The sequence below is a fragment of the Convolutriloba macropyga genome, chromosome 7 (assembly GCF_964194025.1).
Source record: "Convolutriloba macropyga chromosome 7, txConMacr16.3, whole genome shotgun sequence".
NCBI lineage: Eukaryota > Metazoa > Xenacoelomorpha > Acoela > Convolutidae > Convolutriloba > Convolutriloba macropyga.
In genome coordinates, this window is record NC_134474.1 from 10,376,949 (window position 1) to 10,402,552 (window position 25,604).

The 25,604-nt window shown below is 38.2% G+C and overlaps 1 protein-coding gene across 1 annotated transcript in view; it reads left to right on the forward strand.

Annotated features, from left to right (window-relative positions):
- LOC142342082 (uncharacterized) overlaps positions 1-25,604 on the forward strand; it is a 64,304-nt gene that overhangs the window by 12,271 nt on the left and 26,429 nt on the right. Inside the window, exon 2 of the mRNA XM_075393271.1 lies at positions 15,338-15,521. Within this exon, the coding sequence (XP_075249386.1) occupies positions 15,338-15,521 (184 nt within the window). The remainder of the gene's footprint in view (positions 1-15,337; positions 15,522-25,604) is intronic.

Below are 25,604 nucleotides of genomic sequence, written 5' to 3' on the forward strand. Positions count from 1 at the left end.
AACATTTTTATTTTTAGTTTTATCAATGACAATATAATTATAAGGCTCTTTCATACCTTATTACATATATTAGCAAAATCATTATAACTAAGTTCAACATTATTAAAGAAATCTTGATATATCGATGCTAGGACTTTACCTCTTTGTTCAAATAAAATAAATAGATTACAATTCTCTCTAACACTCTGTCTATCCAGAGAGAACAGGTTTTGATTAAGATATATCATATTGCAATTATTATGTCGACTTCTACAAACGCATTCATTAATAACTGGTTCCTTGGCTCTAACATCATCGAATATCATTAGTTTCTTTAAGTCTTTGGGTAGTTTATCAGGAGATGATAAATCTTTTATATCTTCAATAAATTCTATAATTGCTTTTGGGTTTATTCTTTCTCATCCATTGTTTTGATCATCAGTAGGTCCAATGATGTATAGCTTATCAAAATATATACTAGCTAGAATTAGCTTTTTTAATAAGAATGTCTTACCACATTCACTAGGACCAGATATTATACATCTAAAGTTATCTGGCAATGCGGCTTCAGTAATTATATCATCATCATTTAGCCATGATTGTAGATCTTCATTTATGTTTATCTGCGAAGCAGGTTCCCTGATAGAGATACTGTTAGTAGGACTATTGTTATTAGGTTTACCCTTTTGATGGGATTTCATCCATCCGTGAAGCGGTTCCACCGATGCTTCGCTACGTTTTTCACTAAATAGATATATAAAATTATCTTTATCATTATCTTTATTAGCAAAGCTACTTCGTAGATCATTATCATAATCTGCGGAGCAGGTTGCCTGATTAGCAAAGCTACTTTGTAGATCATTATCATTATCATTATTAGCAAAGCTACTTCGTAGATCATTATCATTATCATTATCAATGTCATTATCATTATCATTATTAGCAAAGCTACTTCGTAGATCATCTGCGAAGCAGATTCCCTGATTAACATTATCTTTATCATTAACATTAATAGTAAAGCTACTTCGTAGATCATTTTCAATGTCATTATCATTATCTTTATCATTATCATTATCAATGTCATTATCATTATCGTTATCATTATCATTATCATTATCATTGGCATTTTAATTTACATCTGCGAATGTTTTAAATTACATCATTGTTTTAATTAACATTACAACCTAAACAAAAACACTCATTATATATTCCTGGATATTTACATTGATTAACTAGAATATTTAAAGCACTTTAATTCTAAATCCTCTATCAATAAAATAGATCATGTATAAACAAAAAGCTCCACAATAAGATTCATCATATTGTTGTAATCAATCATTAGAGCCTAGATCAACATATTCTTCTAAATATAATGGTGGGGTCTCAACACCAAAACTATCAAAGTAATACACAGGAACACCTTCTCTTCTTATAACTAAAACCCAATGAGTACCTTCAGTTGGATGTAGATTTACAATAATGTTGAAGTTAGGTTCATTTGTGTTATTTGGAGTCTCATCTCTCATTACTATTTCAATTGGTGTTAGACTTATATCTTTAACTATATCTTTTATTCTAATATCACTCATAGCATTATTATCAAAATTAAATTTATTATTGAATTCCTCAAAAGTTAGGATGAGCATTTTATATAATAAATTTATTATATAAAAATGGATAAAGGCGGTATACTTTTTTTCTTATTAAAATAATTGGAATTAGTTATATAATATATGATTCAATACCAAGTAAATATACAAAACCAGAAGAAAGCTTTGGTGGATTTGTAAATAGGAGTCTAGTTAGATTTGAATATGAAAAGTCACCATTACAAAATATTGTTTATGGCGGAACTGGTACAGGCAAAACATATTTTATTAGACAATACTTAAAATTATACTCAGTCCAAAACCAAGATCTGCGAAGCAGTTTCACTGATCAAAATCAAAACCAGGACCAAAAACAAAACCAAAACCAAGACCTGGCTAAAAATATAGTTATAGTGTGTAAAGATGACAGAGACTGGATAGATCCTGAGTCTAATAAGTTTATACAGGGTTTAATAAATTTGATATAAATATGATCACAAAAAATAATATGCATAAATTTCAAAATTGTGTAATAGTACTTGATGATATGGGTGATAGGTTAAATAAGAATATAACTTATTATTTTACTGAAGGAAGAAATTATAATATTTAAATGATTGTAATGTGTCATAAACCAGCTCAAATAATTAATACAGCAAGAATGAGTTGTGATACTATTTATTTAACAACTTTTCATGGACCTGATCTTTTTAAAAACTTTAATGAGATATGTTAATGTGCACATGACTTTAGTAAAATAATTAGTGAATTAAATAGTAACAATTATAATCGTACAGATGGAATGTCAGATGATCATCGTTATGGTATAATTAAATATAATAAGAAGGAAAATACTTTTGTTATTATTAATAGTAATAGAACAATGATATATGATTCAAGAATTGGTTTCCTTGATTTAAAAGCTCTTAGTTTAAAAGATGATTTAGAAAGAGAAAATATAAATAAACCTATAGCATATATGAAACCACTCATGATAAATGCAACAGATAGAAATACCATTAATCATAATAATTATCAGTTTTATAATAATAAACTTCTTACTTTAAATAATATTAAAATTCAGAATGATGTTTTAACAAAAGAGATGATTATGGGAAAGGGTATAAAAAGTTATCAACTATTGGTGGAATTATAAGCTCAGGTTTAATTATTTTTAGTTATATTTATCCTTATATAATATCAAGAAATGCTGGGAGTGTAGCAATGGGAGCAAGCACAATGTTGAGTAGAGTAAATATATTGGTTAATGGGACTTCGTCCATGTTTCACAATGTTGGATATGGAAAAGAGTTGGATAATGATATGCGAACAGACTCCGTCTGTGGTTATCCAACGGACTAAGTCCGTGGCAAGCCAAGCAGTTTGGTAGACCATGAACAAAGTTCGTTGGAGAACCACGAGCAAAGCTCGTTCACTGATCTGCAAAATGCAATACATGAAGAATATATAAACGACGATGATGGGACTTTAAATAGAAAGGATAGAATGTTTTTAACCAGACTATTTGGAAATAATGAAGAATTTAGAGAAGAAATTATGCATTTTGTTAGAGGTAAAAAAAGAATGAGACCTTGAATTGATTTTAGATAAGATTTAATTGAAATCAAAGCGAAACATTATCTGCGAAGCGTTTAAACCGATATTGAAGCATCTGCGAAGCTGTTCCACTGATGGACAAAGTCCAATCTGCGAAATGATTAGGTAAATATTAAAGTTTACCCTATTATAAATGCTTTTAAAATGTTTAGAGTGTAATTATAAATATGGAAACATTGCTGTTTTAAAATATCATTATGAATCATGTCATAAAGATAAAACTGATAAATGTATGTGTGGTAATATAATACTAAGTGTTATTTGTGCTAATAATTTCTCTCCATGGGGTTGTTCTTTAAAAAGTGAATCTAGTTCTAGTTCTAATTTTAGCTCTAGTTCTATTTCTGGTTCTGGTTCAAGTTCTAGTACTAGTTCTAGCTCTAGTTCTAGTTCTGGTTCTGGTTCTGGTTCTAGTTCTGGTTCTAGTTCTAGTTCTGGTTCTAGTTCTGTTTCTGGTTCTGGTTCTATTTCTATCTATGACTCTAACTCTAACTCAGATCCTAGCCCTAACCCCAGCCCTAACTTTAACCTTAACCCTAAAGCTAACCTTAACTCAGAAGTCTTAATTAGAAGTTGTAATAAATGTATTTATGTAAAACCACTAACTGATTTTGATGAGAGTAAGTATACATGTAGAAGTTGTACTTCAGCTAAAGTTAATTGTCCATATTGTACTTCTGTTATGAGATATGATGGGATACAGACTCATGTAAAGAAACAACATCCAGATGTAGAATTAACTAGAGGATTTAGTAGAAGCTTATTAGATAAAATGCAAAGTCCTAGAGCTGTAAGTCCTTTAGTTATTGTCCAAACAGAGGAAAGTTGTTCATGTAAATACTATAATTTTGTATCATTTCTTATTAATGATGGAATAAATATGGAAAAAGTAAAAGAAAATATAAGTTTATTGAAGAGTATAGATAATTTGAAATAAAAAGTATAAAAAAATTTAAAAAAATATCAAAAAAGAGGGATTCACTCTTTAAGAGCGAAAAAGAGCGATCTTTCTACTGGGGGATCACTCCGAATAAGAGTGAATCGCTCTTAAAGAGTGAAATGTAAATTTTGCTTTGATTTTTTGATTTTTTGTTTTATTTTTGATTTTAATTGATTTTTTATTGAATTTAGAGCTAATATATAGTAGTGGAAAAAACAAGGGATCCAGTAAGCAGTAAAATTTGGCCCGATTCGACATGCGCGATTAGCGTTAGGAGAAAGGGACAAATTTTACTGGTGGCTCGATCCCTTGTTTTTTCCACTACTCATGTAATTAGCCGAAAAATTCATTGCCCGATTTTTGTAAGTAGTTAGTTGAGACCAAACACTGAGGACTGCTATGGGTAATTTCAAAACCACTAACTGTCTTCTTAATTCTCAAATAGTATCGAGAGAGTCATTTCTGAAATAAATCACTTGCTGGGCTTTCTTTCATTTCGGTAATTAGATACTGTATCCATGGGAAAAGGTTAATTTTAAGCCAAATTGAACATTTTTAGCCTGCGTCACGTTTCAAGGCACGGTTAGAAACCCAATTTTGAAAATTGTGTTGCGAAATAAAACAAGTATGTATACTGAACTATTGGTCATTGGGACGTAATGTTAATGTAATAATTTTTTTGTAGATAGCTGCCCCTTGAGATTGACAGAATAGAAAGTTGAAAAAACTCCAAATCGCAGAGAGACAGTAAATTGCTCTTTGGCTCTCTGAACAGAGAAAAATTCAAAATTGACAAATTTTTCAATAAAACTGAATGGTTGATCAATACGTCATTAGACCTCAAATTTTTAAATTAATCGTCAGGTGCGCAATTTTCAATGCAAAGCACTCTCACTGGAAGTAAGATAATATGAATGTTTTTTATTATTCAGCCGCTAAAAACATTCATGAGTTTTGTTTGCAAAGCTCAACAAATCTTTGAAAATTTCAGTGTCTCGTGCAAATATACAACTGCCGTTAGCTTTAACAATAAAATAAACATTCAAAGTGTACATTTTACGCCAACTTAGATTTCGAATCTTTTCCGCTTGTTCTCTTCCCCCCCTGTTGCGGCTGCTCAAGAATCTCAGCGGAACCCAACTTCGCGGCCTGGTTCTCGAGTTTTACGCCGGCCTGTTAAATTCGCCATGTGCCATCTTGACTCTCGCTGATCGTACGACTCCATCGTTGCCTTTGAAGACTTGGATGACTCGTCCCATCTTGTACTCACATCGTTTCACTGACTCGTCTACCATCCAAACAAGTTCTCCTTCTTTCAGGTTTCTCACATGTTCCTTTGACCATTTTGACCTCTGATTCCATTGTGGAAGATATTCACGAGTCCATCTCTTCCAGATCATGTCCGCATATGCTTGAGCCGTTTTGAATGATTTTCTGAGATCATGGTAGCGTTCACTGGATGGCATAAATGGTGCACTTGCGTTTTCTCGTCCTAGCAGGAAGTGATTGGGTGTAAGAGCTGTCAAATCCTCTGGATCGTCACTTACTGCTGTCAGGGGTCTTGCGTTGAGAGTTTGCTCCACAAGACACATCGTTGTACTGAGTACCTCGTCTGTGAGGCTTCGGTTGTCCAAGATTGCAATCATCACTTTCTTGCAACTTTGAACCAGTCTTTCCCAGATTCCACCAAAGTGTGGCGCTCCAGGGGGGTTGAATTTCCAAACTATCTTTTTCTGAGCTAAGTCACTTTCAATCTTAGCTTTGTCCCATTCGTCCATGAATGCTTTGAGTTCCTTGGCTGCTCCAACGAAGTTCGTGCCGTTGTCGCTGATGATGGTACTTGGGTAGCCACGTCGTGCGATGAATCTTGTCACTGCCGCTAGACATGACTCGGTGTCCAATGACTGTGCAACTTCGATGTGTACTGCTCTGGTTGTCAGACAAGTGAAGAGGCAGCACCATCTCTTCAATGTACGTCGTAGGAACTTCACTTCTATGGGTCCGAAGTAGTCGACTCCGGTATGGGTGAATGGGAAAACATGTTCATCAAGTCGTTCTCGTGGTAGGTCCGCCATCGGTGGGTGGATTGGGTTGGCGTTCCTGTGTCTGCATTTGATGCATCTGGACTTGATTTTTCGTAACGCATTTCGTATTCCAATGATCCAGTATTCTTGTTGGAGCATGTTTCTCACGTATTCTGTGCCTTCGTGTAGGTTGTCACGATGAGCTCTCTCCAACAGAAGTTGTACTACTGGATGCTTTGCTGTCAACAGTATTGGATGTTTTGCATTGTAATCGAGGTTTGAATGCTTCAGTCGACCTTTCACTCGAATTGTTCCATCTTCCTCTATGAAGGGTGACAATTTGGCGATGTTCAATGTTTTTGAGATTTCCTTGCTGTTTGTTATCGACTTCGAAACATTCGGGAAGCTTTCGGCTTGAACAAATCGCAACAGAATTTGTTCTGCTCCATGGATCTCCTCAGCTTTGAGAAGTCCCTTCTGCTTCGTCTTGAACCTCATGCAGTAGGCAATAAAGTTTCTGATTCTATTGAAGCTGCTGTATCGGTCCCAAACAAATGGTTGATGTAGTTTAGTTTCTGCGGCTACAGTACTTGTAGCTTGCTCAGCTTCAATTCTGTTCGCTTGGCACCACGGCTTTGGCCATTTTTCTTCATCTGTGTGGAGCCATGCCGGCCCGTTTAACCACACGGATTCCTTGAGGCCTTCGATAGACATTCCTCTAGTGCCGATTTCCGCAGGGTTCTCGATGCCTTTGACATGTCTCCATTGATCCATGGAAGAGCTCTCCAGTATTTCAGCTGCTCTGTTTGCAACAAACACTTGTTGCTTCTTGTGAGCTGATTGTAGCCACTGCAGCACCGTTGATGAATCAGTCCAATGATAGACTTTGTCGATTTTCACGTCATGTTCTCTCAGTATCTGTCTCTTTAGACGAACTCCGTAAACTGCGGCTTGAAGTTCTAACTTCGGAATTGTCGTGTGTCTGATGGGTGCTACACGGCATTTTCCAATTACATAGGTCAGTTTCAGCGTTGCTTCATCCTGCAGATATGCCACTATGGACATCGCTTCTTCTGATGCATCTGTGAAGATGTGGAGTCTCAAGTTTGTACATCCGTTTTCGAAATAAAGTCGATTTATTGACATTGTCCTTATTTCTCTCAATTCAGAACACCAATCACTGAACAGTTTTGAGTGTTCTGCTGACAATTCTTTGTCCCATGCTTGTCCCATTGCTGCCCAAATGCTTTTGAGCAGAAACCGCATTCGTATCGTGAAGGGTGAACATGTCCCCAGTGGGTCAAACACTGCTGAGACAAAGGATAGGACAATTCTCTGAGTTATTTTTGCTGGAACCTCTTGCTCAGTTCCACGACAGACAATGAGACTATCTGTTTCCACATTCCAGTTTAGTCCAAGTATTGATGATGATTGAGGTTCAGCTTCGAAAGTTTTCACAACTTTCGTTGATCTGTCTGTCTCTGGGATCTGTGACTTGACCTCTTCGTCACTTGCTATCCATTTCGTCAGTTTGAATCCACCTTTGCTGAGTACGTCTCTGACTTTCTGGTAGATTTGGATTGCTTCTTGGGGGGTACTGACTGACTTAAGGAAGTCGTCCATGTAGAAGTTGCGTTGAACCGTTCTGACGAGATTTTCGTCGTTGTTCGCGTTATCTTTCGCCACTTGATGCAAAGCGTAGTTTGCACAAGTTGGCGAGCTCTTCGCCCCAAAAACGTGTCGTGTATACTCGTAAACTTCTATTCTCTGTTCTGGATGGTCTCTCCAGAGAAAACGTAGGCATCGGCTGTCAGCGCTTGGGACACCAATTTGAAGAAACATCGCTTCTATGTCGGCTGATAGCGCTATTTGATGTTCTCGGAATCGAAAAATTATTCCGACCAGACTCTGTAGAAGGTCTGGTCCAGATAGAAGTTTGTCGTTGAGTGCCACACCTTGATACTGGGCTGCCGCATTGCAAACTCTTCTGACTTTCTCCGGTTTATGCGGGTTGATGACGGGGTGATGTGGCAAATACCATTGCAGTTCGTCTCTGGTTTCGTTCAGTTCAGTTTGATCGACTTTGCGAACGTAACCAGCTTTGACATCGGTGTCAATTGTTTCCTGATAGCGTTGTCGTAACGTATCATCCTTCTGTAGGCGTCGTTCTAGGGACTTGAGTTGCCCCATTGCAGAGTAGAAGTTGTTCGGCAACTTCACTTCGTCCTCTCGCCACAGAAGTCCAACTTCGTATCTTTCACCCGTGAATCGCGTTGTTCGTTCCAACGTCTTGATTGCTCGTTGTTCGTCTTTTGACTGGCCTGTGACATCGCAGTTGGAGGCGTAGGATTCGATGTCCCACCACTTACTCAACTGGCTTGCTAGTTTGTCCTCTGACACTGAGGTTGCTGTAGTAGCAAGGGTTGCTGCCTGTTTTGCTGGTAGGGGACCACTTAAGGCCCATCCTATTTTCGATTTCACTGCCCACGGTGCAGCCTTGTCATCGGACCTCTTAAACTCTAATGGGTGATGGATGTCATAGCAGTCTTGTCCAAGAATGACTTGAACTTCATTAAGATTGTAGCTCTGATTCGGCAAGTTCTTCAAATGTGGGTAGCGGTCTTTCAATTCCTGCAGATCCACCATCTGGTCACCCAACTTCAGTTTCTCGTGCACATAAAACTGCACTGTTGTCAGTGGTCGTGACTTCTCGTGTGCTGAAACAGCTATCGGCACTATTTCAGTCTTGACGTATTCCGATCCGTGGATTCCTGCTACTGACAAGGACGCCTTTCTTCCTTGCAGCTGCAGTGTTGATACGATTGACTTGTCCACGAATGAGATTGAAGATCCTGTATCACACATCGCTAGCACGCTCAGGCTGTGGTTCCCATTTACGAGCTTAATTCGCACTACAGGTAGCCCTCCTTGTGTGATGTTAGTCGCTAATGCTGTTGTAGCGTCTGAGACACTCGTTGTAGCCTCCTTCTTTGAGAAGTCACTGTGCAAAAGTCTGTTGTGTCGTCGTCCACAATTGGGCACACTGCAAGTTTTACTTCTGCAGTCCCTTGATCGATGACCAGGTCTCAGACAATTGAAACACAGTCTGAGCTTCTGAACGTGCTCTCGTCGTTCATTCAGTTTCATTGATTTGAATTTCTCACAATTCCAGATCGCGTGCTGTCCATCTTTGAATGGACATTCTGAATTCTTTGGTTTTGTAGAATCTTCAGCATTTGATGCGAATGTACTTGTTTTCGGTTTTTCCCGACTTTGAAACTTAGAGCTTGTCTGAGCTAACAAGTCCTCATGTATGAAAGCTGTTGATTCTAACCAGTCTTTGAAGACAATCAAGTTTGCTGCCAGTAGTTGGTGGTCCTGTAGGTGACGTAGCCACTGCTCTTTGAGCTGAAGGGAAAGTTTTCTTGTTGCTGAACTCAGAACTCCTTCTGATTCCAGGTCAGGTTGAAACCCAAGCCTTGTCAAAACGTTTACTGTGTTTGTGACCACGTTTGCAAATCGAACAATGCTACTGGAGTCATCGTGTCTGACTGGTGGACGAGTGTATATCTTCTTAAGTAGAGCTTCGACTATGACTCTCGGTCTGCCAAACTTCTTGCAGAGAACATCCCAGGCTTGATAATATGACTGTGAGCTGAAGCCCAATCCCGATATTGCTGCTTTCGCTTGACCCGTGAGGCTGGTCTTCAGATACTGCATCTTCTCAGTATCACTTAGCTTCTTCTGATGAACAATTACATCGAAGAGTTCACACCACTCAGGCCACTTTAGAGGATCTCCTGAAAACTCTGTTAACTTCAGTTTTGGTAATCCTCTTGAGCCATCACTTGGCATCTGATATATAACTTGTGGTGTGGGTTGGCTCAACGTCGTTTGATTACGATTCTCCATCGATCTGTCGCGGGAGTTGTGTTTGGGACTTTGACTTCTCTGCTTGTTTTTCACTGTTGACGTTCCTTGCTGTTGAAACGTCGTCCTGGACAAATGCACTGGCGGATCTGTCACCCTAATTGATGTAGGGATTTCTGATCTCTTTAGAAAGCTTGGTTCCTGTCGTGGGGCTGAGAAGATTCCTACACCCGGTTGGAACAGCGGGGTAGTTTTCGGGTATGCACTGAACCTTTTGTCAGTTCTGTCCTGTGTGACATTCTTAGGAGGGTCGACCACAACGTTTGGTGATAGTGGCCGGCTAGGATCGGACTGCTCGGCTACGGATTTGAGCCAGTCCTGCGATATTGCTGGCTTTCGTCTGGATCTCACACTTTCGATATCACCTGCTTCTGATCCAGATGCTCTTGAGCTTCCCTTAGTCAGCTCCAGTTTTAGAACTCTTTCTTCCTCATCAGCCTCGGCCTTCTTCCTCTCATTTTCAAGCTCTCGCTCATGCTGCCGCAAGCGCAATTCGTCTTCTTGTTGTGTCAGTTGTAAACGCAACTCTTCCTCTTGTTGTTGTTGCTGGTGCTGTAATTGTAAGCGTAATTCTTCTTGCCGTCGACGCAATTCTATTTCCTCACGTTCCTTCTCTAGCTGACTTTGACGCTCTCGCAGCCGTTGATCGGCTTCTTTCTTTGCTCTCATGTTTTCGAGTTCTAAGTTCTCAATCTCGCACCTCCTTGATGAACGTGAGTTGGCAATACTGGGTTCTTTTTTGCTTCGGTGCGTTCCAGAAAGCCTAGAGGTTACTTCAACGTTCTCTTCGACATTTTCTGTCACTCCGTTTCCTGTATCAATTACAGTCTCATTTGGGTCCTTATCACCTGCCGATGTAGATGACACCAACGATGTTTGATTTCCACTCTCTACGGTTTGCTGGTACTTTTTAAGTAGATCTGTAAGTTTGGCCATTTCGATATGAGTTGACATGCGCTTTTGCTCTGGTTTGACAAGTCGGATCACGTCTTTCCAATTAATGACTTCAGTATGATACTCTTCAATTTCTTTGAGTCCTGGTACCTTCTCGATGAGCCATTGCAGTACCTTTTTCCTTTCGCCCAATTTTCGCTCAGTGTCGGCATCGAAACTCTCTAAGTACTTTGGCTTCAGGAGTTGTCTCTGTTGCTGTCTGTTTTCTTTCAGCTCATCATATGTCTCAAAGAAGCATCGATACACTCTTTCAGCTGTCACTGTTTTATTCTGGGCTAGTTGTGCTTTTACGGCAGTGTCATGCCGGTCAAAGGTTTCCAGCAATTCGGTTTGCTCCTTTTCTAGCTTCTTGAGTTGGCCTGACATCTTGTAGTCAGTCGTTTTCCAATGTCTATCGGGGCTCTTTCCAGCCATCGTAAGGATTTCGTTATGGTCCACCAAAATCGAATCGATTCGTCTCTGTTCGTGTCACTGCTGTCTGGATCACTGTTATCCAGATTACTGCTCTCCGGGTCACTGTTGTCCGGGTATCTGTTCGTGTTGTCGTTGTTGTCCGGGTCGGCGGACCAAATGTTGCGGCTGCTCAAGAATCTCAGCGGAACCCAACTTCGCGGCCTGGTTCTCGAGTTTTACGCCGGCCTGGTTCTTCACTCGGTTGCTATCGACTAACACTCGCGTAGTAACTATTAGTCGCTCAGTTGTAATAAAGGACTGTAACTTTAATTTTTTGTGATTGAAGTTAAGAAAATCCTTGGTGATAATCTATATCCAATCTCGTGCTGAAGTTTGTAAGGCTTCAGCCCAAAGCTAGTACTGTTGCTAACTTCTTGTTAAGAAAGCTCAACTAACTTATAACGCTCGAGATCTTAAGATCTAGCAAAACTTAGCGCAAAAGACTAAAGTTGATGAAGAATCAAATTATAGTCAATCTGAGAGCCAACTGCTCCTTATGACAGTTTCTAATGGTTCTAAATACAATATGGTTTCACTATGCAAACAATTGGGTTAAAGTAAATAATCCGCTAAATATCATTTATAACATCATTGTCACTGATCTCTGATTGGTTAATCGAATAAAGTGATTTAAGTCAATGTTTACATAGTAAATGTCAAATTACCGCACTATTTGCTTTTGTTGACATAAGCACTGATGGTACATACGTAACTCTAAATGCCTCAAATGTATGACAAATGACCTTTAATAAACACTTAAGTGATCATAGAATTAACAATTTAGCAAAATTAACAATAAATGACAAAATATCCAAAAATGCACTTTTTGCACCATATAAGTGCTAATAGCATCACTTGTAGGTATGATGCAAGGATGTTCGTTGGGTCCATGGATAGCTTAGGGGTTACCCTAACCGTGTGCTAAAACCTTGGGTTGCTCAGGTTTTCCCTTCCCAAAATCGGGGGGGTGGACGAATTCCCTTCCCAAAATCAGAGGTCAAAGTGGTCAAAGGAACATGTGAGAAACCTGAAAGAAGGAGAACTTGTTTGGATGGTAGACGAGTCAGTGAAACGATGTGAGTACAAGATGGGACGAGTCATCCAAGTCTTCAAAGGCAACGATGGAGTCGTACGATCAGCGAGAGTCAAGATGGCACATGGCGAATTTAACAGGCCGGCGTAAAACTCGAGAACCAGGCCGCGAAGTTGGGTTCCGCTGAGATTCTTGAGCAGCCGCAACACCCCCCCCCCAGCTTAGTGGTGCATAAGGTACTGGGGTGGGGGCACAAACGAAAAATATCAAAATTTTTTGGAGGTTTCGATCGACGAAGGTTCCAATATAACTAAATCTTTTTAGCAAAAAGTGTTTTATAAAGTTTTACAAGATATTTACACTATTAGAAATCGGGAGTTTGATAAAGCTACTAAACTCTTTTTTTGTTCCGACCCACTTGTGGGGGGACGAACTATATACTCAAATGGGTTTTTTTGTTCATTCAATTTTGGCCAATCGATATATTCATCGTAGAGAAATATGAGTGGTATCATTAAAAAGTTGTTCCAGAGTAGAACTCAAAATGGAAAAGATTTTTTTCTAATTTCGTTTTTTTTCGAGGAGTTATCGAGGATTGAAGTTTTGTGTGAACACGCAATATTTGGCATGATTTTGTTCTCTTTTAGTGTGATTTTTCTTCAAATTAAGATATTTTCTATAAAAATAGTATTTCAAATTTACATTTCATGCCACAAAATGAATCAATTTTGTGTTACTAATAGACTTAGGGCAATAAAATGACTATTCTGTTTGAGAGCTCTTTTTTTCGAAAACTTCTCAGTTTTTTTCTTTTGTTCTAGTCACTTTTGCTCTAGTAGAGACTAGTCACCTTTCATATCGAAATTCCGTTAACAACAAACCTCAATTACAGTCAAATGAAGCCCAATGAACAAAAAAATTCGTTTTCAAAGAATTGCTCATGTTTTTTTGGCTTCGACACTGAGTTTTCGTAACGTTAAATGAAAATTTGATTTTTTTTTTGAGGATTTACTAATTTTTTGGAGTCCTATGGCATGAACTTCAATGCCACGGGTTTTCATAATTTTTTAATTTTTGGTTACTTTTTCTTATTTTTGGTTCCTTTTGGGAATCCTATCATATTATCCTAATACTGATAGTTCCCATTGTTTTTGGGAAGACGTTCAATGGATCATAAATAAAGTTTTCAGAGTAGAGCTTATGATTTAAATTGCCTCCACACTTTCTTCAGGCACTTTTCTACCTAGTTTTTTGTCTTTGCCTGTATTTGTTGTTGCTTTCATAGCCAATGACGTGTTGTAATGGTTTATTGATGAAATATGAATGGCAAACAACCCTGTCGTCCCATCAATTTAGCGTATTTACTGGCTTCCGTTGAAAGCTATTGAATTTTATGGCGTTGATACTACGAGTTTTCTCAAAAAATTCGTGGTTCTACTGTATTTGTTCATATTTGGTGATTTTTTGAAGTTACATTGTTAAAAAAGAAGAACCCCATTGCTGTTAAATGAATTAATTGAAGCTAGAAAAGTTTTTTTTAAAGTTCACTTTTTAATGCCTTCGACACTTTTCTCGCTCAATTTTTTTCTTGAATTTGCTGTTTTCTCCTGTATTTTTGTTTTTTAGGTAGACCTCGTTGACGCTGTAATGAGGCATGGCATTATGTAATTCAATTAGTGGTTAGATTGTGTAACGATTGCTTTAAACTCAAATATCTATTTTTGTTATCGTCATTTGGTTGACAATTAAGTATACAGAATGTTGATAAGCTCGGGTCGGAACATCATGTGCGAACGCACATTAACGAGCCTCATTGTTACTTTAAATGCTCCGTTTAAAGTGCTGCATACCATCGCATTATGTCAATTCACTTCATGCTAGTGGTTACACAGCTCGGGCTTCATCCATAATTACAAGAAAAGTGGTGACCGAAACTGATTCAAAACAGGACATATCAGATAAACAAAAAAATCAACAGCTTCAAACTGGTGAAAAAGCAAAACTTATTGTGCTCTCTTTAGCAAGTTTGTATAATTTGAAACGGACGCCTTCAATTGTTTGTGTACGATGTGACTTAGCTATGCAAGTAGCAAAATGATCCACACTTGACCAGGCTGACAGTTTCTTATCTGCTGCAATTCATTTTACTAGCAGATATTGCTGTAGATGAGAATTTTCAAAAATTTTTGTTCGCAGTTTAAACAGCAATATTCAGAAAAAATTGACACATTTTTGCTTTGTTTAATAAAATTTGATGCATATCAACACGCTTTTTCCGTTTGATTTCTTTTGACACATTGGATAACAATAACTATTTGCCAATCAAAACTAATGAAATCGCCCCCAAAACAAACTTTATAAGACATTAATATATTATTGTAATATATTATAAAGATATATTAAAGACATTTAACATAACTGAAAAGGCGGTACATAAATTAAAAACTTCTCGTTTCAAAATGCGGCAGGATTCCAAACTGTTTCGGTTTAATTCTCTTTCAAAATGTGACAAATAAGAAAATACTGATATTTTATATAAATATCTTAATTTGTTACTAAGTCTGTTCAAACGAAGTTGTTCCAAACTGGCAAGAAATAACTGCACTTTGTTTATTTGTCTATTTGGGTTAATTTTAGTTAGATCAAGGGGGTTAATTTGTCCCAGTTAGTTTTTGTTAAATTGAGTAAGATGAGGGGTTTAATATGGTTAAAATGTTCTTGTAGAAAAATCTCATGCTCAGTTACGGAAATCAAGACTGCGTGACAAGATGGTTTCCAATTTTATTTCACCTGAATGACAGCAATCCCGGTTTTTTAGCAAAAATCTCTCAAATGCAAACAGTGGGAATGGCGGCAAATAGGCTACAATGACGATTCAACTCTTAGTGTGTCTTGTACAGCATCAGTGAGAAAAGAACCTTACGTGCGTTGGTTCTACAAGAAGAGAGACGTTAATGAGGCCACTTATGACTGCCAGGAGCTCAAAGAAATGTTTCCATCCGGTTAGTATACTGGATCTATTCTGTTTCCCCCGCCCCAAAAGCACGTGCCATAATTTTACATAATGATTTTACATATAATGGCACGTGCTCTGTAACGGGGCTGCATAAAATACTGGGGGGGCACAAACGGAAAAGGTCCCTAATTTTCCTTATATGGTATAAATTACTCAAAAGCGGTAGAAATAAAAACGTGAGTCAGTTCCGATTTGAAAGCTACCCACCTGTTTATCAATATCGCAAAATATTATCGCGCGCTTCCTAGATGCGCCAATTTGACCCTGAAATCATGACTTAGTAAAAATGTAATGGATTCTGCTGCCTCTTAGGTTGAAAATCAAAATTCATAAAAAGTGTTTGGGCCTATCTTAGGTTATCAACATAATATTCAACTAAGTTTTAAGGCTTTCCTGTTCGCGTTATAAATTTCTCTCTAAAATTAGAAAGAATAGAAAGGACTGTATTATGAGACGGTTAATTTCTTGTCTAATTGTCCAATACAAGTTATAAAGGCATAAAATATATAGTCAAACAACGCGTAATATTTAAATTGATATATGTTCACAAAATATCAATGAAAGCAAAACCAAATCATATTTACACAAACTTCAGAGCTTTTATGGTAAGAATCAGTAGAATCATCTTTTAAGTTAACAGCATTTCCGTTTTCTTAATCAAATACAATTTTTCGCACAGGAAACATAAATACTTGAATAAATTTACTACTGGCAAATATATGAAAAAAGTGTACGTAAAATGACCAAATATGATTGAAACGGATCAAATAGCATTATGCTAGCTGAGTTTTGAGTACACAATCAATAAACAAGTACAATTAAGGTAATATGAACTAAATAACAGATTTTCACATTTTTAGCTATATCTAAATTGGGGCTAAAATATACGGTTTTTTGACAATAACTCAAAAAATAAAAAAGATATCAACACCAAAATTTGTGAGTCGATAGACATTGGAAGATACACAATGTGAGTGAAAATGAGGTTTATATCTCTAAAGGCTGAAGCAGGGCTACCTTTTAAATTCTATATGCAATCTTAAAACATGGGGAAAATTTTCAAATGTAAATAGCTCCCACACTAATGATTCAAATTTCAGCAAACCTGGCAGTGACTAGCACTAGTCTACAATATAGCACATGAAAAAAGAAAGAATTAAATAGGACCTGCATTTTTTGAGATAATGAGATTTAAATGAGACCGCAACATAGCCGGCCGTATTTTGATTCTAGCAAAATACTTTCAAATGCGGTCAAAATCTAACGAAATAAGTTTAACTAATGGCCGTAAATAAGTTCCTTTAGCAGTTTTGATTGTTGCCATTCTAGCTATTTTATCGTCTCCTTCATGAAGCTTCTGGATTCTGGCTAAAGGGTAGTTGAAGTAGCTTTCTTTCTCATCAACCAACCAGACTAAATCTCCCACTTTGATGTCCGCGCCTGATTCAGTTCTCCACTTTGCTCTGCGTTGTAGTGATGGTAGATACTCGCTCATCCACCGCTTCCAAAGGGCTTTCAATTGCTCGCGAACATTTTTCGATATGAAGCATTGCTATCGCTAAATAGAGAAATGGGCCATGACACGTTTGCTCCCCCAACAAGGAAATGATTCGGTGTTATCGTATCCAAATCTTACACATCGCTACCAACTGCTGTTAGAGGTTGATTATTGAGTAGTTTTTCTGCTATGCAAATTACTGTCGAGAGATTTTCTTCTTTCAAAGATTCTTTGCCCAAAATATTGAAAATCGCTCTTTTGCTCGATTTCACTAATGACTCCCAAGCGCCAACGAAATGTGGAGCTGCAGGGGGGTTAAAAGTCCATTCTATGCCGTTTTGTGCTAAATTGCGCTGCATTTCAGAATGGTTCAGTTCTTTGAAGGCCGCTTTCAATTCGTTCGCTGCGCCTACAAAATTAGTTCCGTTGTCAGAAATTACTGTTTTCGGTTTGCCTCTTCTCGCTATGAACCGATGAACTGCGTCTAAGCAAGGCTGTGTGTCTAGTAATTGAACGATCTCTATATGCACTGCTCTGACGCTAAGACACGTGAATAGACAAATGCATCTTTTCACAGTTCTTCTGAAGAGTTTAATTAAAAACGGTCTAAAGTAGTCTTTTCCGGCGTTTGTAAACGGCGTTACATTATCTTCTCTTCTGACTACTGGTAAATCTGACATCATTGGCATTGAAGTTTTGCTTCTCTTCAGTTAACAGTGTAGACATTGATGTTTAACGGATCTCAGTGCCTTTCTTAGACCAGTTATCCAAAGCTTTCTTTGAATTTCAGCTCTAATATGTTCAACACCTTGGTGATGGTTGTGCTTATGCTGAAATTCGAGATATAATTTAACTGCTGTATGAGAATGTGGTAAGATATGATGCTTTTCTCCGAAACTGAGGTTTGCATGTCAAAGTCTACCTTTTGCTCTTATTAGATTTTCGCTCAGAAACGGATTCAGGGATTCAATTTTACTGTTGCTTTTGACAGAGTCTCCTTTCTTCAACGACGCTATTTCTTTTGTGTAACTTTCTCTCTGGACTAACTCCCATATTTGTTTCTCTGCTTGATCAAGCAATTCAGGGATTAATTTCTTGTTCCTATTTCTCAGATTCAATATTCTCGCAAATACATTTCTCAGTGTTCTGAAGTTACTGAATCGTTTCCGCTCAATTGGAGCTGAATTTTCGTTCGAATTTCTGGCAAAAACTTCTTCTCGACCAGGAACTGCTTCTTCTTGCTCCCATTTTTCTGTTTCGTTAATTTCGCTCTTTAACCAATCCGGTCCGTTTATCCAGTCACTTTGCATCGGTTCATTAATGGAGAGACCTCTCGTTCCCAGATCAGCTGGGTTGTCAGCTCCAGCTATATGCCTCCACTGATCAACTGTTGAACTGTCTAGGAATTCTGCTACCCGGTTAGCAACAAAAATAGGCTCTTTTTGTCACTATTACGCAACCATTTTAAAACAGTAGTTGAATCGCTCCAAAAATTGGTAGACGCAAACGAAATTCTATGTTGTTTCAAAATTAGATCTTTAATTCTGTTTGCCGTAACTGCTGCCATTAACTCTAATTTTGGTATAGTATAGTGCTGCATTGGAGCCTCCCTTGTTTTTCCAACAATGAACCTTATTAGTCTATCGCCGTTTGGTTTAGTAATTACAACGTAACTTACTGCACAAAAAGCATCTTCCGACGCGTCTCCAAAAATGTGTAGCTCAACTCTGTCACAAGATTCCTGATTGAACCATCTTGGAAGGGATAATTGTTTTGAATTATTCCATTCTTGCACCCACTTGTTAGACTCGGTGTTTATGTCTTCGGCTATCGGCGAGTCCCACTTTTGACCTTGTGTCTGCCAGATTCGTTTCATTAAAATTCTTCCTTGAATGACAAATGGTGCCGTGAACCCAGGGGATCAAACACTTGCGACACCGTTGACAAAACTTGTCTTTGCGTCCATTTCGTTTTCTGCAGGAAATCTTGGTCCTTTCGAACAGTTAACAGATCATCGGCTGCTATCCATTCAAGTCCCAAGACCTTAGGGTTATCTTCGCTTTCTATTGGTGTAATTTCGCTGTTTTCGAATATTTCTTTGAAATTAGAAAACCATTTTGTGAGGTTGAAGCCTCCTTTTGCTAACAATGACTTCAGGTTATGGATTACTTCAGATGCTTGTTCAATGATGTGAACTGAGAGAAGCATATCGTCCACATAAAAGTTATCCATTACAATGTGCGATGCAATAGGATGTTCCAATCCTAACAGTTTTGCACACTGCTGCAGGGCATAGTTTGCACATGTTGGAGACAATTTTGCTCCAAAAATGTGCCGGTTGTACTGTTACGGCATCAGTTTACCGTCTTCATCTGTCCACAGAAACCTGAGGCAGCGTCTTTGTTGTTCAGGCACTTGAATTTGCAAAAACATTTCTTCAATATCTGCAGTTAGTGCAACACAGTTTTCTTCAAATCTGAACAAGATTCCAATTAGATTTTGCAAAAGGTCGGGACCTTTCATTAAAACGTCGTTCAGGCAGTTTCCTCGAAACCTTTTCGCAGCATTGCAAACTCTTCTTACTTTCTCTGGTTTTCTGGGATTTACAACTGAATAATGAGGCAGATACCAAACATCCTGACGTTCAAGTTCACCCTTTTCCAGCAATGAGATATATAGCCCTTTGCTAGATCCTTTTTTATTGAATCGATGTACCGCAATTTTAAAGACTCGTTTTTGGCTAATCTTCGTTCGTGCGAACGTAGTTGTCCGAGGGCTGAAGAAATTTTGCAATCAAGTTTTTGTTCTTTTCCATTAAAGAGCATTTGAACTTGGAAAAGTTCTGGCAGTTCAGGCAGTTTCCTCGAAACCTTTTCGCAGCATTGCAAACTCTTCTTACTTTCTGTGGTTTTCTGGGATTTACAACTGAATAATGAGGCAGATACCAAACATCCTGACGTTCAAGTTCACCCTTTTCCAGCAATGAGATATATAGCCTTTTGCTAGATCCTTTTTTATTGAATCGATGTACCGCAATTTTAAAGACTCGTTTTTGGCTAATCTTCGTTCGTGCGAACGTAGTTGTCCGAGGGCTGAAGAAATTTTGCAATCAAGTTTTTGTTCTTTTCCATTAAAAAGCATTTGAACTTGGAAAAGTTCTGGCAGTTTTAACGTTGTCTTCTCTAGTATTTCAGGAGACTTTTTATCTTCTGCTGTTTACTTGAAATGTTGTATCGTAGGATTCGACTTCCCACCACTTTCTCACAATTTCTGTTAGCTCTTCATTCTCTTGGCTATCGCTGCTTAGGAAACTGCTCTCTGTCCTTTCGCTATTTGGCAGTGCACCACTTAGCGTCCAGCCTAATGGAACTTTTACTGCCCATGGAGAATTATTTCCACAATATTTGTACTCTAAAGGTCTTAGTAGGGAGTAAGCATCTTGACCAAGAATCACTTTTACGTCTTTCAAGTCAATTTTCTTCAGTCTTATGCACGATAAATGAGGATAACGTTTACTTAGCTTGATTACATTATGAACCGAGGATCCAACTACAAGATCTTTATAACTACTGGCTATGTTTTTACCGTGTCGCTGATTTCATCGGCCGGCCCAATCTTGACCGGTACTTTCAAACTGTCGATTGAGTTCATTCCGTGAATCCCAGTCACTGACATCGAAGTATTTCTTCCTTCAAGGCCTAGTGATTGTATCAACTCTTCGTCTATCCAAGTTTGAGAGGAGGCGGAGTCGCAAACAGCTTTAGTTTCGACAAAATTTCCGTCTTCAGCGTAGATTCGCAATGGTGCAACTTAGAGGAGACCTTTGACTGACCAAGCTGTCTCATTTGCTAGGATGGTTTCGCTTGTTTGATCTGGTGACTGGATTAGCTCGAGTGTCACAGTTGGTTTGTTCTGTAACATACGATTGTGCTTTCTCTCACAGCCGTCAATTCCGCATTTGAGCTTCGATTTGCAATCTCTGGCGCGATGCTTTCCCGTCAAGCATTTGAAACAGAGGTTAGCTTGTTTCACTGCTTCTGACCGTTCTGTGAAAGAGAATTTTTTGAATTTATCACATTTCCAAAGTGGATGATCTCCGTCATCGAGATGGCAATTCTGGAATCTTATCTCTCTATCGTTAGTAAAAGTGGAGTTTTTCGGTTGATCTCTACCTGATCTGACCTGACGCTATTTTGTTTTCCTCTATAAGAACTCTCTGGAAATTGCTTTGTTGCTGCAGTTTTTATTCGCTCTTGAACTAAAGATTCTTCTTGTAGTCATTCGTTCAATTCAATCACATTTGGCAGCTTCGACCTATGCGACGCGGTTTCAAAATGTGCAAACCATCTGCGTTTTATGTCTGCCGGTAGTCTATTAACTATCATGTCTAGATAACTTGATGAAAACAAATCGTTGCTGTAACCGAATTATTGCAGAACGTTTACAAAGTTTCCGACTGCGTCAACAAAAATAACGAAATTCGCACTATCATACGGCCGTAATTGAGGATGGTTTTGAGTTTTAGTTAATTGCGATCCTATTATCAGGTGCGGCTGACCGAATTTGCGCTCAAGTGTTTTCCAAGCCGTGTCGTACATAACGCCCGAATAACCCATACCAGCCAGCGCTCTTTTTGCTGGCCGAGATAACAGCGCTTTTAAATGCGTCATTTTTTCGTCGTTTGATACGGTTTTACGATCGACTGTTGACAGAAACATGCCGCTCCATTCTGGCCAATCGAGAGGATCGCCATTATATTCTCTTAACTTAAGTTTTGGCAAAGTGCGATTAACTGAAGAACTTACTGGGTTCTTATCATAATGATTAAGGCCGTGTTCAGGACTTGATTGCGAAGTATCAGAAATCTCAAACTTACTATGCTGCCCTTGGTTTAAGCTCACCGTTCCCGGAAGGTGTCTGACTGGAGCACTGCCAAACACGCCATCTTTCCGAGAGTTTCCCTGTGACATCAGTTACCCCAGCCAGCTGTTACTGTATTTCCGCTGAGATGAGGCTGCAACATCCTTTGCATTTTGTTGATTGTCACCCTGCGCCTGATTAAGTTTTCTGTTTTCGACCAAACAGTCCTTATCGTCACTGCAGCTGATATTGCCCAAGAAGTCTCCACTGTTTGGTACAACTGGGTTTTTCAAATTTTCAGGATGAAGTTCGTCTTCTTAGTCGGTGTTAATTTCCAGTTTCAACATTTCGAGTGTCTTCTGCTCCTAGAGTTGTCTCAATTGCTCATCAGTCTCTCGAGCTCGTCTTTCCTGTTCAATTTTCAACTTCTGCATCTGATATTCAAGCCTCAGTTGCACTTGGCGTTTTCTTTCAGCTCGCGCTTCTTCCTTTTGTTTCAATTCTTCTTCCGTGGAAACATCGGGCAAGACATCTTTCGATTTTGGCTGATCAGTTTGTGTCTCAGTTGCGCTTGTGTTCTGAGGTGGCTCAATATTTTGTCCTGTTTCTTCCTCGGCCCCATTTACCAATGACACGATTGAAGGTGTTGGTTCTCTGAAAGACTTTGCCGTGACTTTGCTCCATGACTTTGCCGTCTCCAATGACTTGCTCTTCTGGTCCCACAATGCCAGAAGTTCTTTTCTTTTCAAAGATAAGTTTCTTTGTTTCTCTTGCAGATCTGCTTGTGCTTTGATGAGACCCGTGTGCTGCAAAGTCTCATCTCTTCAAATATTTTCTCGTTGAGGGCAAGATATTTATCAATTTTGGTTTTGATGCTCGCTGCTCTATTTAGTTTAGAGCCAAATTGTCTTCTGAGTTCTGCTCTTCTCATTTGAAGATCATTAAGGTTTTTCTGTATTCCTTCCCCAATTTGGTAATGATATTCCACATCTTCCACCGTTTGGAAATCAGTTGAGGGATGGGATATACCACCACTGCGGGCTCCAGAGGGACTTTGTTGCTTTCTTCTAAACATTTTCGAGGTTGTCCGGGTCGGCTGACCAAATATTTGGGCCTATCTTAGGTTATCAATATAATATTCAACCAAGTTTTAATGCTGCCCTATTCGCGTTATAAATTTCTCTCTCAAATTAGACAGAATAGAAAGGACTGCATTATGAGACGGTTAATTTCTTGTCTAATTGTCCAATACAACTTATAAAGGCATAAAATATATAGTTAAACAACGCGTCCGTAATATTTAAATAGGTATATGTTCACTAAATATCAATGAAAGCAAAACCAAATCATATTTACATAAACTTCAGAGCTTTTATGGTGAGAATCAACCGAATCAACACATCTTTTAAGTTAACTGCATTTCCGTTTTCTTAATCAAATACAATTTTTCGCACAGGAAACATAAATACTTGAATAAATTTAGTACTGGCAAATATGCGAAGAAAATGTACGTAAAATGACCAAATATGATTGAAACTGATCAAATAGCTCTATGCTAGCTGAGATTTGAGTACACAATCAAAAAACAAGTACAATTAAGGTAATATGAACTAAATAACAGATTTTCACATTTTTGGCTATATCTAAATTGGGGCTAAAATATACGGTTTTTTGACAATAACTCAAAAACTAAAAAAGATATCAACACCAAATTTTGTGAGTCGATAGACATTGGAAGATACACAATGTGAGCGGAAAATGTGAGTGTGGTTTCTATCTCTAAAGGCTGAAGTAGGGCTACCTTTTAAATTCTATATGCAATCTTAAAACATGGGGAAAATTTTCAAATGTAAATAGCTCCCACACTAATGATTCAAATTTCAGCAAACTTGGCAGTGACTAGCACTAGTCTACGATATAGCATATGAAAAAAGAAAGAACTAAATGGGACATGCAGTTTTTGAGATAATGAGATTTAAATGTCAGACCGCAACAAAAAGCGAGAAAACAATCAATGGATCGCTTCGAACGTACTGGGGGGAGGGAGAGGGGGGAGGTTGGCAAACAGAAAAGATCCGAATTTCCTTTCACTTTAATTTTTTTTTCGATTGACATGCTACAGCATTGCACATTTTATTCTAATGCATCAAACATGCTATGTACAAGTACGGAAATTTGTACTCGTTTCTGATTAGTCAAACTTCCTGGCTCAAACTTTAGCCAAGAATTGGATCCTTGTGAAAGGGGGGGGGGGTATTGTCGAAAAGATGTTAGGTATTCGTTAGTTCGCAAAATTGTTAGCGGTACAGCCCTTTTTGTCTCCCCTCCACTTATTGGGGGAGTGTAACAAGCTATGTTTTGAAGGCGTGTAATGGAGCACCTAATTATGCTTTCTTTTGCCCCCCCCCAGTTAAAGAGCACGTGCTATTACATAGTGAATCATTATGTAAAAATACGGCAAGTGCTTCTGGGGGGTGCAAATAATATGCACCCTCTCAGCCTGGGGGGGGGGGCACAAACATAAAAGACCCAACTTGGATTTTTGCTAGGATCTGCCTTAGCACTGCCTTGTGAACTGAAAATTTAGAAATGTTTTTGTATTTTTCTATTCGCTTATTATCAGTGATCAGTTTCTGGCCAAACGATCTGTCGGAGGCTTGATATGGACAATTGATGTTTAGCAGCGTTAAAGGAACGGCAGTGAAGGACAGTAGCTTTGACAGAAACAGACACTTCGGTTAACTCAGCACCGAAACATATAGCGTGTCCCATAAAGTTGAAATAAGCGAACGTTTCAAAAGCCACGGATTCGAGCTCAAAGGTCAAAGCTCAAATTTAAAACTTGTCGAAAAAATTGATGAATAAAAACTGCATGGAGAAAACGTAGACATTCAAATGAGCACATTGATGCTCAACTGCACGTTTTTGGCGTTTTTCGAACGTTCGCTTATTTCAACTTTATGGGACAGACTATAAAAGCGCTTAATCGTTTGCTTTAAATCTGAAATCGAATCGGTGGTCTCGTCTGCTTACGTTCCTTTTGAAAATCCGTCATTGGCGTAAAACTATCTTCAACAGAGGAAATAGATGTGGTTCTGCCTCGGATTAAATTAGATACTGTTCAGAAAATTCTGCACCTCCAATACCAGAAATTATTTATTTCTCAACTTTTCAGTTCAACTCACTCCATTGATTTTAATGACGATAATCTTTTCTAGCTAACTCTTTTCTATTAAGAAACTGGATCTAAAAAAGTAGGCTTAAAGTTAAAATTATCTTCTAAATTGGCCGGTTCCAAAACGATTCAGGCACGCCACTAATATAGTTACTAGTTGTGGCGGGTATTTTATCATAATGATGCAACGTAAATGGTTTTATTATCATGCTCGACGTGCATCGCCCGAATTTTAAATTTTGTCGAAGATTTCGTTTTTGCCATTATTGGTAGATGAACATTATGAAATATCGACAACCCAATGCTCAGTCTTATCAGATAGAAATTAGATCTCTAATGCTGTTTTTCACACTCTGGAAAAAGTACCGTTGTTTTACTATGAGACAATACTGAATTGTCAAATTACTATTGGAATATAATCAATAAGTACTGTTATACGATCGGACTAGGGATCTAAGATGTAATTAATACTAAATTTGATGTTTTTTGTTAGCTCTATAGGATATCCGGAAAAAGCTTTACTTTTCTGTTTGAAA